This window comes from Phaethon lepturus, unplaced genomic scaffold, assembly GCF_000687285.1.
Source record: "Phaethon lepturus isolate BGI_N335 unplaced genomic scaffold, ASM68728v1 scaffold1199, whole genome shotgun sequence".
Lineage (NCBI taxonomy): Eukaryota > Metazoa > Chordata > Aves > Phaethontiformes > Phaethontidae > Phaethon > Phaethon lepturus.
The window spans coordinates 33,142-50,741 of NW_010563972.1; the positions used below are offsets into that span (position 1 = coordinate 33,142).

Below are 17,600 nucleotides of genomic sequence, written 5' to 3' on the forward strand. Positions count from 1 at the left end.
AGGAAGCCACAGTTTCTGTCCTTGTGTGAAACATCATCTGTGTCATTCGAGAACTTTAATGACTTTATTTCAAATTGAGCTATTTTGTCTCCTCAGACTGACTTCACCAGCGTCTGGTGGTTTGAGGTCATACTATAAAAACTACTTCTCTCTAAAAACAGATTCGTCGAGTCTCGTTTGCAAATCCAATTTATCAAGAAGGCCTGGCAGATGACATAGATAGGAGAAGTCCTGTTATTAGATCCCATTCTTCTTCGCCATCTTCCCGAAGTCTTAAAATTTTATCTAATATTCAGGCTAAGGTAAATTCTGTTACATATATTCCGTATGTCATGAGTACTCGCATTTCTGGTTTATCATAGGTAACATTGCTTTAGTGTATGTTTATAGTCGCTTGCAAAAACGATTGTAAGAGCAGAGAATCAGAAAGTGTAAGAAATAGTTGTAACTGGTTTAGCCAGACTCATTCTGTTACTCTTAGGAGACAAATGCACTTCTGAGATCTACGTAGCTAGAATCTTACAATTAACTGAATTCCTGCGATCCTGAGAGATATTTTTTCCTCTTTTTCTATCCAGCATATTACCACTCCAACCAAAGGATTTCTGTCCCCAGGATCTCGTAACCCTAAATTTAAGAGCTCAAAGAAGTGTTTAGTAAGAAGTGCTTTGGTTCATGTATCTCTTCTATTTTTTTTCCTGTATTCAGTTGTGTGATAGTTAATTTAATAATTTTTCTGTATTATTCAAGATTACGGAAATGGCTAAGGAATCGCTGCCTTGCCCCACAGAATGCGTGTATCCTGCCTTAGTTGGCTGCAAGGCACCAGTTGATGTAATTTTACCTCAGATTACATCGAACATATGGTAAGTGGAGTGTTGCTTTTGAAGGTTACATTTTAGTAGAAATGGAATTCTTACTGAACCTACAAAACCAAATTTTCTGATGCAAAATGTGATGACTTGGAGACGTCTTTTTGCCAAATATTTTTAAAAGCGGGGAGGGAGGTTTGTTTGGTGAGGGAGAGACAAGTATTTTGGAATTAATCAATTCGTCTTTTTTGTAAGACTGTGAAAACCTTGCACCCAAGAACACAGGGAACTTTTCACACAGCAGAGCAGACTGATAGTAATGATCTGTGGCGAAGCAGTTGGAGGTTTCTGTGTATTGAAGGCAAAGTGGAATTTTAAAAAAAAAAAAAATCGACATTTCAAATGTACAGAGGCCCAGTTGCTCAGCTAGCGTGGTTTCTGATCTGAGTTTTGGTAACTCATCACGACAAACTGTAGATGTGCAGTGAGAACTGCTCGGAATGGCCTTTTTTGGTGTACTCTGCTCCTCCTTCCAGTCGTATTACACGGGAGTGGGCTTTAGAACGCCATTCTCTGCTGGCTATAGGATAAACTGCAAAAAGGTGTGCAAAAGGAGTTGGCATTCATGTAAGTTCTCTTTCTGCTCTGCCATGCCAGGCAGAAAGGACATGAATTCTAGCAGAATAAACCATTTTTCTTTCTCCCCTGCTTCAGCGCCAGAGGCTTGGGGCAGCTCATTCGAGCAAAGAACATTAAGACAGTGGGTGATCTGAGTACTTTGACAGCATCAGAGATCAAAACTCTTCCCATCCGCTCTCCGAAAGTTTCCAATGTTAAAAAAGTTCTTAAAGGATATCATGAACAACAGGTAAATTTCATTTTAGTGCCCAAAAAGCCAATATCAGCCTAATGAACTGCTAACATCCATCATGAGGAATAATGTTGTTTTTTCCCCCATTAGAAATAGCACTTTAAAATGTAATCTCCACCTGTCAAAGTAACGTGGGAATTCAAGGTACAGATGACTTGGTTACAATATTATTAACGGGAATAATGGTTGTATTTATTATGAGGTCAAAACATGTCCCACCCACCATGTAATTTTTTTTTTCCCTCTGAAAAAGCATCTCTTGTTCTCTCCAAAACAACCTTCAGGTAAAATCTCGAGGATTTGAGGAAATAGCAGTGCTCGAAGATGTAGAAAAGCCCATAAATAATGGCGAGGATAAACCTCTTTCTGTAGATGAAGAAAAACTTGCAGCAGGTACCTATTACTGGCTTTTTGCTTAGGATTTGGCTGTTCCTGCTGTATTGCTGTTTTCGTTCTCTCCTACTGGGAACACTTGGTTTTTTTGGGGTGGTTTTTTTGTGAGAGAGAATGTTAACTGCTAATATTAGCACATTAAGCAGGTGTTTGAGTTAGCCACTTTATGAAGCCCTGTAGCAATGGCTTTTTAAAACTTGTTACCTATTTTGTGGGAAAGATGCTTTCTTTGCAAAAATGAGCTTGCATAAGCACGCGAAGAACAAGTTAGGTAGGGCTCTAAGTACTTCATTTTCTGATTCTCAGCTGGGTTTGTCCCCTGAGCTGTCTAATACCGTAGTGACTGCTGTGGTTCTGGGTACATGCAGAAAGAAGCAAGATGAAGCAGAGATAGATAAGCGGTGCCTCATCCAGAGGGCATGGGACAGGAGGGGGGCGATTACCTGGAAACCCATTTTGGATTTGGGTGCCTAGATTTTGATTTGAATTTTCCTGTGCGTTTTTTGGAGTTTGGCCTGATGGCTGAAACAGAGGCATCTCTGTTTGCTCTTCCTAGAAGATAATTGAAGCATTTGGTTAACTGGAGAACGAAGTGAGTTAGGAGTGACTTCTCAGCTGTCCAGCTTAAAAGTTGGACTTTGGGATAAGAGGTCTTGAAGGACGCTGGCAGTATCTGAATATGATTGAATACTTTCATTTCTGCCCTTAGGTTTATTGTACAAGCATGATAATGAAAGTCACCATAAAGAAGGGTAGCGTGGCGCTCTGAGGAGTGCCTTTGTCAGCAGCTCCATGCTGTGTGGAACAAATGCTTTGTATACTGCTTGAATATGTTATTTTGTACGAAAGAAGCTGTAACATTCCGCTGCAACATAATTCTGCTTAGATTTAAATCCAGACGCACAGATTGCACTGCCCTACTTTCCTTCCTTTTCAGATTTGATTGAACCAGTTGTCATGAATACAAGTGACCAGCCCACAGGAGATCTTCTGAGCCAAATTGATGCACTTGCCGCTCAGCTGACCTCTGAAGATCTTCATGGCTATTCAGGAAGCCAGCTTTTTGAGATGCAAGAAAAACTAGTTTGCATGACAAATTGTATCATGAAAAACCTGCAGTCCCGCTGGAAATCGCCACCCCATGAAAGTTCTGATTAGTTGCTTATCGTTTCTAAGTAAGGAGGATTTTGTTACGACAATTTTCCCAAAAAACTGCTTTTCTTACTGGTGAATTATTCCTTAAACTGTGCATTTTGTACTATAGAAGATTTTTTTAACACCTGTATGAGCAAAATGTATTGTTGCTTTGGGGTTTTTTTTCCCCTTGGGTTTTTTTTCTCCTAATTGGTGGGATTGCTTATTTCCTATTAGAGGTATTTGTATTGTATTGCTATGCATATTTCTTTCAGGTAGTGAAAGAAAACTTGGTAAAGTTGTGCAATAGCAAAGACTGTGAAACCAAACCAACAGAGTTGTTAAATTATTTTTTCAAATCTGAAGTGTTCTTACTGCTACAAACTCCTATTATTCAGTAAGAGATTGATGTTACAGCTCTGCTCATCTGCTGCCCCTGTTCGTTTCAAGTTGCTGAAACTCTGACGGACAGCAGCTCCCTTCTCAGCATCGTTTTGTATTGAGATAAGCTGTGCTTAATTCCTTACAGTAGCAACAGTCTAGGAACCTGGTATTTGACAACTTTTTTGCATGTATTTTTGTAGGAATCACACTAAGCAGCTGCTAATGCAATGTACCCTGACAAGCGAAAGACTTTTCAAAACTTCCCATGTTCTTTGTTTGCAGCAGCTCTTCTGTGGAGAAGACTTTTTCCTTGGGGGAAATGGATGGATTTGACAAGAGCTCTTTGTATATTATGTACAGACTTATCATGGCAAATGTTGGTTAATAATTTATGATTTGGAGTTTTAATTGCATGGAATGCATTGCTGCTTCTTGGAGACCTTCAGAGAGAGTTCTCTGGTTTTACTCTGGAAATCTAATTTGTATATATTGTACTGTAGCTATCAAAGTGGACATTTATCAAAAGGAATTGCTGCAGGTGGTTTTAGATCTTACACATGGGTGAATAAAACAGCAAAGAGTTCCCAAACTTGTTAATGTCATTTGTGGTTTGGGTTTGGTTTTTTTTTTCCCCTTAAGATCTGTTCAGCCCTCCCTCTGCATTGCTTTGGACTCATGAGGTTGGGAGGGACCTTGGTGGGTCATTGTTGCCGCCTGAAGGTAGGAGCAGGTCCTCAAGGACATGGTAGTGTCTTGTCAGCAAGGTTTTAAATATTCTTTGCCCTGTTTGTGCATTTCATGAAGAAAATGAACTGGATAAAGAGAGGTGTCTTGGAGGGATCATGTGAACAGTGCCAGTGATGAGTTGTCTTACAGGTTTTCTTGCTTTCTTGAAAATGTTATTTTGGTTCCAAGTCTGCCTCCTTAGGCTTGTTCAACTCTTGTACACAGTGACCTGTACAGATGGGGTGTTCCTAATGTGTCTCAAAAGGGTGTTAACATCTTTAACTAACACCCTTCAGTGCTGGCAAGTGTGCATCCTGCTTTGAGGAAGGACATTTCCCTTTCAAGCTGGTTGTGTACACGGTGAGGTGCTGTGAATTCCCTTTGAACAAAGGCCCTCAGAGTTGATGTTGCAACTCCTCCTACTGTTAACTTTTTAATCTTTAGTGTATCCTGGGCACTGTGTGCCCTGATTTCTTATTTCCTTCCTTCTTGGAGACTGGCTGGTACTAGATGCTTCATCAGATGAAGCAAATAACCACTGTGTGCAGGTGTTCATTCACAGCCCTGCAGCTTGACTGCTGTTGTGGCTGTTCCATCCTCCGTCCCCTTCTGGGGTCTCTCCCTTTCTCCATACAGTTTGCTGTGAGATTGATTGCTGCTCTTCAGCATGAGTGAATACATCAAACATACTGCAGAAACATGAGCTTTATTGAGTCACTAATTTACAAGTAATAACAGCTTTTGACCCCAGAACAGTCGCATGAAAAACACATGCATAAGAGCTCAGCAAGCAGGAGGAGAGGCTTCTGGTTTGGGGTGTTTTTTTCTGCTCACCCCTAGCTAAATGTTGGTTTGAGACACAAAGCTTAAATGTTGCTTATATGGAAAAGAAGTGAATAAGTTCAAACATTTTAGAATAGCTCAGAAAAGTACTCTCTTTGTGAGAGAATGAATAAAGTAGTAATTGGCAGTCTTAGTCTGAAGTACGTACATAGAATTTCAGCAATGCTGAACTGGATTGCAGTTCTAGCATAAACATTGTGATGCTGAAATGTTTGAAAGTCCAGGCAATGTTTAAAAAATATTTTGGTTTTGGACATTGGAAGAAATACAGTTCTTAGGAGCCATGCCTACTTGTGTGTTTACAGGTGCTTTTCAAAAATGTTTTGAAAGGATGTTTTAGGAGTATTTTGCTCTGCAGTTATTCCCCCCCCATCATGGTTCATAAAGGTGCTATCAACACAGAAGACAATAAGGCACTTCGGGAAAAGTGTTAGAAACCCTTTTCTAAGGCTCTTGTGTTGAGAAGTGCTGGCATGTCTGCTGTGCAGATAGGCTTTATGGAAAGACGTGTTGGTTTAGACAGCTTCTACATAGTTGGCTGGCAGCATGCCCGTCTTGCCGGTTCTCTGGACAGTCCCATACATCCAGCCTTCATCAATTGCTTGCACGTTTACAATTGTGTCGCCATCTTTGAAGGAAACCTCATCGGCATCAGCTGCCATATAGTCATACATGGCCCGGTAAGTCTTCTGCTTGTTTTAAGAAAGGGGTTGGGGGCAAAAAAAACACAAGAGAGACATTATATCCCTGCTGTCAGCTCCAACAGCCATAGTTGCTTGTGAGAATCAAAATGTAAGAGCAGGCTAAGGGCAAGTTATGTTTTGACTTGTTTAGGTACTCTAAAAGTACTGCTGATGGTACTATCTAGCTGGTCTTTTAAGTCTCCTGGTTGCAGATCACAAAATGTTTCTTCTCAGTAACTACCTTAGTTACCTAAGTACCACAGTACCTTAGGTTGGAGCCTGTGTGTTTTAGTGGTGCTGAAGCCAGACAAAATGTTTTCAGAATGTATTTGAGCAGTAGCAGCTCTAAGTAGCTCCAGCTGTAACTTTAAGGTGGTGTCTCCCAGCAGACCTAGTGGGGAGGTGATGCTGTATCCATTGTCATGTATCTACTCTTAAGACTCCATCTTGGGAGTAGGAAGAAGTGTTAATTTAAACTTTTCAAGAACAGGTGAGGGTCTGTCCCCCTTCAGTGAATCTCTTACACCTTCATCTGGTTCTGTGCCAAACTTCAGCCCAGCTGACTCAATCCTGGATCAACATCACTTGAAGCATGATGGAGCATGTACCATCAGCTGTTGGAGACCTCCAGGGCTCTGCACCTTTGGTAGGCAGTCAAATTAACTCCCACTGCAGGTGGGGATTGTGTGCCTTAAGCCAGTGATCAGTGTTACTTACACCAGCAGTAGATGGGTGAGAAGGAACTGATGATACTGTTGTTTGCTGGGTGGCAACTGATGATGACCGTTGTTGCGGTAACTCTATGGTTTTAGCATGTTTGTAGCCCACTACAAAAAGGAAAATACATTTTTGTTGTTCATTACAGCATTAGCAGTAAGGTTAGAGTTGCTCTAAATAAAGATCTTGGGTCACTTGGTGGGTCAAATTTGCCTTTTACCCACTGAAATACAACTTTACATCTGTTAGTTATGTCTGTATAACTCAGCGTTCTGCAGGTGTACTTCTGCACTTTCTCCTGGCTAGAGGAATTACTGAAGGTGAGCCCATGACCAGTACTGCCCTCCCAGGGGTCTGGATACCATTTGTCCTCATATGTGAATAAATGGCATTTTTAATCTCCTTGTACCTGTCGTAGTTGTGGTAAAGAAGGCCCCGTTGCTGTAGTAGGACAAATGTTGATCCACGCCATCTGAGGGTTCGGATTTTTCTTCGCCACCACTGAGGCTCAAGGCGCTGGCAGAGCGGGAGTGCTCCCGGCTGCGGCGCTGGGCTTGGACTGCAAGGAGAAAGCAGTGGGAACCAGTTTATGTCTTTGCTTTGTAAGGAGATGCACACATAAAAATACATATGTATATACATATGTGTCTACACACACATATAGGTTACTTTGTATGTATACACCTGTACGTATGCATGTGTGTACATATTCTCTAAAAACACCCAAAGCTTTCTACCATTATTACCAAACCCATCAAAGTTGTGCTTATATTGAGTAGAAAACGGATGGGCCCCATGCGTGCTGAGCAGAACTGGTTTCCCTCTTTTACAAAGTTTATGGAAATGAGTGTGTGAATTAATCAGTCTGTTTTTATGGTTACTCCAGGGTATTGAGGTCAGTGCTGTTAAAAAGTATTCTATGGACACCATTCTGAAGTTCTAGTCAAAAAGGCACAGTTGTTATGCCCCTGTTATTGTTAATATTCAGAATATTTTTTTTCTCCTCCAACCTCCTTCCCTTTAGTGCTAGCTACTTCCAAAATTTTTATTCCAATTATCCTATGCTTTCCTTCATCAACTGACAAGAGAGCTGGGCCATTCCTGAGACTCTGTTTTTCTACCATGCAGGATCAATCTATTCTCCTTCCCTGTAATTGTTTGAGCTTAAAAAACAAGGTAACTGAGAAACAGTATATTTAGAGTTATTTAAAAAGAAAGCACGTTACACGTAAGCAACTCTATCATGCCATCTGTGGCTCATATGAACAATCCTCTTCGTGCCTGTGTTAGATCACTTGTCTATAATAGCAAGATTAACAACGTTTTTTTTTGAGAAATGGCTATATTAAACATCTAGCTAAATTTATGTAGCTAGCATAAATCTAGACAACATAGACAGTTTCCTCTCTAGTTAGCATTAATTCTCACAAGAACTGTGTCCCTGTGTAACTGTGCCTGAAGTCGGCACGTAAGACTACGCTTGCGTTCTTGGATAGGTAGAGCGCCAAGCTGCACTGTGGCATCCCCAAGCTGTCAGTTCTAGCCATGGGCTCTGCGCAAGTATAAAACCCATTTTGCACAGTCAAGACTATGGAACAAACCGGAGATCATATGTAAGCTTCTGGACTGAATATTGTCTTCTGCTGGGTCGTAGTCAAAGACTGACCCGGGATTTGTGCGCCACACACGAAGACCTGTAAGAGAAACAGCATTTTCTGAGGAGCAGCTGTAGCCCGAGCAACTTTCAGCGAGCTTGGGCAGCACATGTCTGTCCTGAATAGGAGTAAAAATGTATCACAAATGGGCAACCAGTATTTCATAAACTGTGTTTCCCAAATCTACAGCACAGATTAGTGTTTTGTTTTTTTTAATTTAATCTACATTAAGTGAGCCGAGGTGAGAGAAGTTCTAAATATATATGAATATATGAAGTTAAAAGCAAAGAACGTAACTCTACCATGACATTACGCAGTTGGGCAGAATAGGGCTGGCAGACCATGAATGATATACAGCTGCTATAAGAGAATATTTTCAAAATGGACTTTAGTAACATAATCTCCAAGTAATGATAAATTTGAAATGATATGGCTGATCTTAAATAAAACAACTCATCCAGGTCAGCTTGTGTTTTGTGTGAGTGAGTGAAGCGCTCAAGTCGTTATAAAACCGAGGTTCTGCTTACCTGTGAGATTCTCTTGATCCTGATCCACACGCTTTCGCTCCATTTCTACTACTTTTCTTTGAATGCCCCTATAGCTAATGTCACTGAAGTCCTGCATGTTCTTTTTCACGCGTTCTGTAATGGGGTCAGTAACTACAGGTGTGAAACTACCTTTGCTTTTCTCAAAATCTTCATGGTATTTCACCTGCAATTTAAAATGAAATGTCTGTTCTCTGTAGCTTAGATTAATAATTTTTATTCCTGCTTACCTCAGGCGAATTTCTAGTAGGTGCACTGCTGTTCTGTGCTTTTGCTTTCTCCAATCCAAGGAATAGTGAGAGAGCCTAATCCCAAACATGCCTTTCCTGCAGAGTCACAGCTTTCTCAAAACCCTTTAGCTTTTAAGAATTTGGGTAAACCAGACTTGCTACATGTACAATTCTTTGAGCTGCCAACCCTGGAATGCCTCAGAACAAGGTTCTGTTTTTATTTAAATGACCTGCCAAGTTAAAAATGTATTTATAAATGCTCTTACTGTGGAGATATGTTTCTGGGTCTCTCGTACACGTCGCATTTCAGGTGTATCCAGTACGTAAGCAGCTTTGCCTTGTACTTGTTTTCGGAAACTATCTGAATAAAGAACCTGCCAGATGAGAAAAAGGAAGTGATCACAGGGCACAGGACTGCTGCTGCATCATGAGGAATGAGCTGTACTGAAGCAACCTGGCAAAGAAGGGGAATAAAAAAAAAAAGCAGCAGCAGCTGTTTTTGCTTTTTTGAGTGATTTTTGCTCTTTCTTGAGTGATAACTGTTGCATCATGCTGCTGTAAACATTTGTTTGCAGATGCTGTTATTAAGCCATGACATCTGTTATGTACATAAACCTTTACAGGATGGGGTATGTCAGGATTTACCTGAAGCGTAACAGGTTAGCAAAGAAGGGCCTAAAGAAGGCCATTTCCAGATTGGTCATGTTTTTATACAGAATGTCAGAAATCTAACATAAAATATACTGTTACTGAAGAACGATCATTTTATATCTCGTGCAGTATAAGACCAGTAAAAACAGAAGATATTTGCAAGAGACTTGAAGGCAACATAGGCTGTTTGAAATTCAACTGTTGTTTTAAAAAAAACCCCAAACTAAAGCAGTTTATCACCCAGTTAATCACCCAGAAAGAAATACTCAATTGTAGCAGGAAGTAAAAAGCAAGTATCAAAAGATTTGATTTTTAGTATGGTCACTTCATACTTCCAAACTACGTAGCTAGGTAGTTATGTTAACATCTGCACTGCTAATTTGAGTAAGGATTTCGGGGATTGAAATGTTACGTTTTAATGTAATTTCATTTTAATGTATTTTCATTTATTTGCTGACTAGAACATACCGAGCTGATGTTTTCTTGATTGCGTTTAGCTCTCTCCATCTCTGGAGTCAATGGTGTTGGAGTTCCTTTTGCGAGATGTTCCTTGTACAAAACCTATAGTGTACACAAAGGTATCCATAAATCAGACAGGAATAATTCATAGCTCGTTCTGTAAATGGTGTTATTGTTTAAGCATACTCATCACTCCAGGGGTAGAAAAGATCTTGGGAAACAAAGCATCTAAGAAGTTATTTGCTAGAGCAAAAGGTAAAAATCAAAGGGAAAAATAAGGAAAACGGAGGAAATAAGGCTAAATTAGAAGCAGAGTTTTTGTTCAGAATGGTTATTTTTAATATAAGGTGGTTGTCTGTCGTCTTTCAGTACCGAGCTAATGTGTTCTTGATTGCGTTTGACTCTCTCCATCTCAGGAGTGACCGGTGTGGGGGTTGCCTTCCCTAAGCCTTCTTTGTATACAACCTACAGATCACAAAGTAACTCAGAGTCACAAATGTACAAATTAAAAACTGTAATGTTACTGGTTTTAGAGTAAACACCATCCATTACGAAAGAAAGGTGAGAGGAAAAATAGTATTAACAAGTTAATTGACAAAAAAATCTTTTAAGTACTATAAATTTAAGAGATGACTTTAAGTTTCAGGGAAAAAAATTAGAGGGTTAAATAAAACCAGGCAGACTTAAGTTGTTAAAAAAAGTGCTCTATCATATCCCCTTCACTTCTGCCAGACAATACCGAGCTAATGTGTTCTTGATTGCGTTTGACTCTCTCCATCTCTGGAGTGATAGGTGTGGGGGTTGCTCGCCCCAAGTTTTCTTTGTACAACACCTGTGGGATACAGAAGATGTATCCGGTATCTTAAAACCCTCTCAAAATGAAAAAGATTTGAACACAAACTATTACTTGGTTATCAAATTTCAAAGAAGTCATGACCGATTACGATAGGCAGCACTGCACAAAAGCCAAACATCTACTGCTGTAAGGAAGGGTAAGAAAAATAGACTGTAAAAGAAAAGCTTGTTATTTTTTTTGGTTAACAAAGAAGGGCTCTATCCAGCTACAGCTATGACAATGGCTCCATAGGCTCAGGGAAGCTGCCTGTGGCCCTAGAGAACTACTTAAGAAATGTTTTATCTGCTCTTTTACCTGTATTTGAAGCAATTCGTGGCCTTTTTTTGTGAGGGAGGAAGGAGTTTTGTTGCCACGCTGACATTGGGCAGCCAAATAAAGAAGGGTGTCGAGGAAGGGTGTCTGGTACCACTGGACCATTACACCTACACAGCTCCCCAGGCCATGAGGCCACCTCAACGCTATCGCTGATACGCCAGCCGGAACGGGAGCAGTCGTGTTCCTTGTGTGCAGTCCTGTTTAAGGCATCCTAAGTCACCTGTCGCAGCAACACAATCTCGCGTGGGTCAGAGAGGTGGGATTTTTTGGGGCGGGGTGGTGGGGTTTCTTGTTTGTTTTTTGCTAAAGTCAAATGCCCCTGAAAAAGCCAATGAAAGCTTAAACACTAAGCGTAGGGAGAAAGCAGAGTATCTTCACCAAAGGTTGCTAAACTCTTAATAGTGTCTGGATAGAGCCCACAGCTATACAAACCAAGTTGTAGAACAGGCCTAAAGTTCTGGATCAAACTGTTAACACTAAAGTAATTTTATTTTAGAGGAGGAGTGATTAATTTGCAGCAACAAATATGTCTTTTTTTAAAATTAAAAATCAACTTTCAGTAGGGAGTTAGAATGTTACTTTATTAAATTATAAGCACAAAGGAAAAAAAAAAATCTATTTTTAAGGTACCGAGCTAATGATTTCTTGATTGCGTTTGACTCTCTCCATCTCTGGAGTGATTGGTGTTGGGGTCACTTTCCCCACATTTTCTTTGTACAAAACCTACGGGATACAAGGGAGTATCCAAATGTCATTAAAAAGGCACCACCAACAAAGCCCCAACAACAACAAAGAACAAAACCACAGAACCCAAAACAACATACTATAAAGCTTTTGAATTATTACACTTGGAAAGGGTTAGATTTGGGGCACGCCGCTGTTCCCGAAAGAAGCAGTGGGAGCTTTGCCATTAATCTACTAGGATGCAGAAACAGGCCCTGTATGGAATCAACTCCGCGTGAAAGCACAGGAGTAGTCAGAAAGGGTTAAAAAAGTGCAAAGAAACAATATCTATCAAAAAAAGTAAAACCTAGTTCTAGTAAAATCCTGCTTCAGACAGTGTTAAATAGAAGATACTACAATTTGTTTGTAAGCAGAGAGGTAGGAGGTTTATGCCACGCAATAGGGTCATTTTATAGTTAGAAAGCACACATTACTACATCCACTACGTCATGTGAGACACTTCATTCAGATCTTTAGCAGCTGGTTTCTTATTAAAAGTACCGAGCTAATGATTTCTTGATTGCGTTTGACTCTTTCCATCTCAGGAGTCACAGGTGTTGGGGTTGCTTTCCCTATGTTCTCTTTATACAACACCTATGAGACATAAGAAAGGAGCCAAAGAAAGCAACAGTAAGTTAAAAACCTATCCATAGACAAACTTGAAGCCCAAGGCATTTTTTCTTCTATTTATTTTCTCAGGGACTAGGTTTTATACATATATTTTTAAAGAAGAAAGTACTTAGCAATATTTTACTAGAGAAGCGGGGTTTGGCATACTGGCTTTTTAACTACAGGGACACTTGTAATAAATAGCGCAAGTACTACAAAAATGAGACCACAAAATTACCATATTGAGGGGCCGAGGATGTTATGAATATCTAAATTATAATTTAAAAAAAGAAGTCAGCGTTGCAGAGAAAATGAATGGAGCTTGTTAAATGTTTTTAGGATTAGAGTAGAGTAGAGCATTAGAATCACTCAAAAAAAAACCTGTAAAAACCGTAACAAGTTAAAGTCACCACTGTAAATCACAGTAAGAAAGACACGAGTAAGAAGTAATCACTTATGGAAGCTGCTTTAGAGCTAGGGTCGGCATTATTTTGGAACAAGTGTTACAACGCCGCTTATTAAAACTGTTAAAATGTTCATTTAAACAGCGTTAAAGGGAACTTTTTTTTCTTAGCAAAGTACCGAGCTACAGATTTCTTGATTGCGTTTGACCCTCTCCATCTCTGGAGTGATAGGAGTGGGGGTCCCAGTCCCCACGCTCTCTTTGTACAACACCTGTGTAGTAACAAGAAGCATCCAAAAAATACAATCACAACTCAGTAATAATTAACCCAACATGAAGTCAAATATTCGAGTCTGCTGGATGTCAATCTGTTCTAACGTGCCCTAAAAGCTACCCCTGGAAGCAGTGAAGACAGGGATTGCACCCACGAGGGTCTGAAGGCACAGAGGTCGATGGTTTTCTCTCAGCAGGTGCAATGAATCCAAGATGGAAGTCTCCTAACGTCAAATAAATACATTTTCATGGTGGAGGGGAGCTTTTAGACTACCACCGAAGCCTGCTGTAACCCTCCCTCTTCTACGATAGCAGCATTAAAACAGGAAACAGATAGGAATTAAAAAAAAAAAACAACGACCAACCAAAAGCACACGTAAAAGAAAAGGGAAGTTGGAACAGGGAGCAAAATGGTTAAAAATATTTAGGGTTCTGTAAATAATTACATGTATGAAGAAGTGGTAGGTCAGTAACATTGGAAAATATAATACAGTGAAGAAGAAAGGATGTTTTTGTAAGTAAGTTGATTAAATGGAAGTAAGAAGTGCAATTGTTCATTTTTAATAAAGATTAAAAAGTTCCGTTTAAGTGGAGTTAAAGGGAATATTTCTTTTGCTCCACAAAATACCGAGCTAATGTGTTCTTGATTGCGTTTGACTCTCTCAACCTCAGGAGTGACAGGTATTGGGGTTCCTGTCCCCAGATCCTCTTTGTACAACACCTGCGGGGTAACACGGCTATATTAAAAAAAGAAAAAAGGAACAAGCAAACAACAGTAACACGCAGCTTGCTGAGAAAACAGACTGGTTTTCAAAGTCGCTCCGAGCCAAAGCTTGGAATAAAAGAGAAAAATTAAAATGCTCCTCAAAACTATACAGCTGAACACTAACACTCGGCATGCCTTTTGGCAGAAAGCTAGAATACCTTCTCTATTTGCTCCTCAGGAGCTATATAGAAAAACTGCCTGTGCAACAGTTAAAGACTTCCTGAAGGCAGAAAGTATCACATACAACACAAAAGCAACACAGAAATCAACTCTGTTTCGTTTACCCATGCCATAACCATCACAGCAGGTTACACAGGCATATATTAGAGCGCTGCTATACTGAGGTCATAGCCACAGATATATATCAGGTGGTGAATGGTTTAGTTCTTATATGTAAAGTAAGTAAAATCAAGAAAAAAACCCACAAAAAACCCCCCTAAGGATTGTTGTGATTAAGAAAAGGAAAAATGGGGTCTTTTTTAAAAACAAAAAAAAATTAAAAGATAATCAGAGTCAAAAGAAAGATGGAATTAAAAGTTATTATTATTAAGATGATGAACTCAAAACAGAGGAACAAGAATGTTGTAAGTAACAGTTACGGAAGAAAAAAAATCTCAAAGGGACCAGGATATTCTTTTTTGTGTAAATTGATTACAGGGAAATACAAGAGTATTTTTTTGGTGTTAAAAACTATTTTACAAGAGATTAAAAGGGAAATTGCTGCTCTTCAAGTTACAAAAAATACCGAGCTAAAGTTTTCTTGATTGCGTTTGACTCTCTCAATCTCAGGAGTGACAGGTGTTGGGGTTCCTGTCCCCAGATCCTCTTTGTACAACACCTGCGGGGTAACACGGCTGTATTAAAAAAAGAAAAAAGGAACAAGCAAACAACAGTAACACTCTGTCACTGTTAACACGCAGAACACGAGAGATGTTTTTCTGAGATGCCCTGAGTAAACATAGGGATTAAAACAAAAAATCTATAAAAATAAAAACCTAGTTTAAAACTCTGAAGATAGATTTAACCACTAAGACACCGGTATGACTTCTACCAGAAGGCAAGAATACCTTCCTGACTGGGTTAAGTGCTTCTCAAGGTGAGCATTTAAAACCGGTGAGTATTTAGAAGATTAAAGTCTTATATAAATCATAACGAAGTATATTCGTTATATTATTGTCTTTCCACAACAGTGAGGCGAACCGTTTCCTGGCTGTGCTTGAGCCGTCGGAGGACCAGGTCCTAACGCGCCTGCCTAGAAGTTTTGCTGTGTCCACGCGCCTCAACGACGAGTCATCCCTGCCCCGAGTGAAGCACTACTTACTGTCCACCACCTCCAGCAAAGACTCCAGCTTGCTTATGACAGGAAGGACACAGCGACAGGACCATAATAAAGGCATATGTGTGAAAATCGTACCTGAGACATTATAATTACTAGCGCTCTCCTATCTTACGTGACACTTTCCTCACCCCGAGAAACATCCTGATGCTACGAGCTTTTTTACCCTGCAAACCTGTGCTATCAACGTTCTCTAGAGCAGTTTACACCAGCTGGAGATTTGGGCCACTGTCTCTGTGCAGCAATGTTAAAGGCTTCCTAAAGGAAGAAGGCATCAAATGCAATGCAAAAGGCATAAAGAAATCAATTCTGTTTCATTTACCCATTCCATAAACATCAGAGCAGGTTACACCGGCATGTATCGGAGCACAGTTATTCTGAGGTCATAGCCACGGATTTGTACCAAGCAATAAACAGTTTAGTTTTTATATGTGGCAAAACCAGAAAGAAATCCAACAACCAAGGATTGATGTGATTAATAAAAGGAAAAGCTGATATTAAAGAAGAAAAAAAAATATGTTCAGAGTCAAAAGAAAGCTGGGAACACAGAATCTAAAAGTTATCATTAGTGTGATGATCTCATCAAAACAAAGTAAGTAATAATTATAGAGGAAACAATGTCAAAACATGGGGAACAGGATATTCTTTTTTGTGTAAATTGATTACAGGGAAATACAAGAGTATTTTTTTGGTGTTAAAATTATTTTATGAGAGATTAAAAGGGAAATTGCTGCTTTTCAAATTACAAAAAATACCGAGCTAAAGTTTTCTTGATTGCGTTTGACTCTCTCAATCTCAGGAGTGACAGGTGTTGGGGTTCCTGTCCCCAGATCCTCTTTGTACAACACCTATATGGTAACATGGGAGTTCAAAAAAAGTTAAGAACAAAAAAAAAAATTACTGCATATGATGGAGGTAACACATATAATTTTTATGCCTACTAAATCTGCTGGAAAGCAGGAAAAATTAGGAAGTATAAAACAGTTAACAAGTGTGATAAATTCAGAGGAAGTCTTCTGACAGCTAGAAATACTGTATCCTAATTCTTAGTAATAAAGCAGTAGAGGAATGGAATTAAGCAAATAAAAAAACAGTGTTTTTTAAAAATGCAAAATACCTTAAGCTTCACAAAGAAAAAGCTTTAGTGAAGCATCAAGTGTTATGATCATTAAAAAATCTTTTAAAAAAAATAAGTACATAAAATACAACTAACAATGACTAAAAATTTTAATAGCAGAAAAGGGATGTTTCTGTGTTTATAAGTTAATTAGAGAAAGTAGAAAATTTACAAGTGTTAAATAGTTATAGGGAATTTTTTTTCTTAAATGACAAAAAAAAATACCGAGCTAAAGTTTTCTTGATTGCGTTTGACCCTCTCCATCTCAGGAGTTACAGGTACTGGGGTTCCAATCCCCAGGCCCTCTTTGTACAACACCTGTGTGGCAACCAGGAAGTATTAAAAAAAAAAAAAAAAAGAAAGGAAAGGAAAGGAAAGAGGAGGACAGGGAGGAGAGAGAGAGAGAAGACAAGTAATTTAATATAGTGAAACTTCAAAGCATGAAAAACAAATATTTGTCAGCCTTGTTGAAAGGCTAGCAAAAAAAAGATCAATGAAAATCATCACTAATATTACTACAAGGTTTGTTGTCGTCTCACCTGGGCGCATATAAATAACGCCAGCAAGAACTGCAGGAGTGGTTTTTGCGAAAGCATAGCTTGAGCCAAGTTACCTGAAAACTCTTTACATTTATGTCTTTTTGCCCAAAGGAGGTTCCTTACTCAAACAAAAGACCTTGAAAGAGCACCTTTGCCTCTAAGATTTCTGAACAGGCTTAGCAGCTTAAAAGGGAGCCGTGATGACCTCAGAGACAATTACATGTAGCAAAACATTTAACAGCAGTGGCTTCTCTGAACTGTCCTATTAATCTCAAGTCAGGACTGAATTTCCTATCAGTCATGTCTCAATTGGGTCAGAGTGAGTCAAAATTAGTCCTAAGCTGCTCTAATTAAAACAGAAATATAGAACAAAACTCTGACATAATGGTCATTTGACTGAAATGTGTTCGGAGTAGAAACAATCTGGATAGAAATGCATTGCTACGGTAATTTTTCCTTATATATGCAATTTTCTTCATTTTTGCGTATTGCAGGGATACGGGGATGACACCCAGGTTTTCTTACAAAGACCTGTAGGATAGAAGAAAGCATCCAACACA

The 17,600-nt window shown here is 39.3% G+C and overlaps 2 protein-coding genes across 2 annotated transcripts in view; one reads left to right on the plus strand and one right to left on the minus strand.

Annotated features, from left to right (window-relative positions):
- The window catches only part of RIF1 (replication timing regulatory factor 1), a gene marked incomplete at its 5' end in the record, with an annotated part of 35,142 nt that extends 31,908 nt beyond the window's left edge, over positions 1 to 3,234 (plus strand). The window contains 6 exons of the mRNA XM_010294694.1: positions 162 to 302; positions 579 to 656; positions 751 to 866; positions 1,527 to 1,680; positions 1,968 to 2,076; positions 3,014 to 3,234. Of these exons, the coding sequence (XP_010292996.1) occupies positions 162 to 302; positions 579 to 656; positions 751 to 866; positions 1,527 to 1,680; positions 1,968 to 2,076; positions 3,014 to 3,234 (819 nt within the window). The remainder of the gene's footprint in view (positions 1 to 161; positions 303 to 578; positions 657 to 750; positions 867 to 1,526; positions 1,681 to 1,967; positions 2,077 to 3,013) is intronic.
- A 2,444-nt stretch (positions 3,235 to 5,678) lies between these two features.
- NEB (nebulin) overlaps positions 5,679 to 17,600 on the minus strand; it is a gene marked incomplete at its 5' end in the record, with an annotated part of 63,153 nt that continues 51,231 nt past the window's right edge. Inside the window, 16 exons of the mRNA XM_010294695.1 lie at positions 5,679 to 5,852; positions 6,564 to 6,673; positions 6,973 to 7,122; positions 8,165 to 8,257; positions 8,746 to 8,929; positions 9,260 to 9,367; positions 10,113 to 10,205; positions 10,476 to 10,568; positions 10,843 to 10,935; positions 11,905 to 11,997; positions 12,499 to 12,591; positions 13,189 to 13,281; positions 13,911 to 14,003; positions 14,794 to 14,886; positions 16,140 to 16,232; positions 16,727 to 16,819. Of these exons, the coding sequence (XP_010292997.1) occupies positions 5,679 to 5,852; positions 6,564 to 6,673; positions 6,973 to 7,122; positions 8,165 to 8,257; positions 8,746 to 8,929; positions 9,260 to 9,367; positions 10,113 to 10,205; positions 10,476 to 10,568; positions 10,843 to 10,935; positions 11,905 to 11,997; positions 12,499 to 12,591; positions 13,189 to 13,281; positions 13,911 to 14,003; positions 14,794 to 14,886; positions 16,140 to 16,232; positions 16,727 to 16,819 (1,749 nt within the window). The remainder of the gene's footprint in view (positions 5,853 to 6,563; positions 6,674 to 6,972; positions 7,123 to 8,164; positions 8,258 to 8,745; positions 8,930 to 9,259; positions 9,368 to 10,112; positions 10,206 to 10,475; positions 10,569 to 10,842; positions 10,936 to 11,904; positions 11,998 to 12,498; positions 12,592 to 13,188; positions 13,282 to 13,910; positions 14,004 to 14,793; positions 14,887 to 16,139; positions 16,233 to 16,726; positions 16,820 to 17,600) is intronic.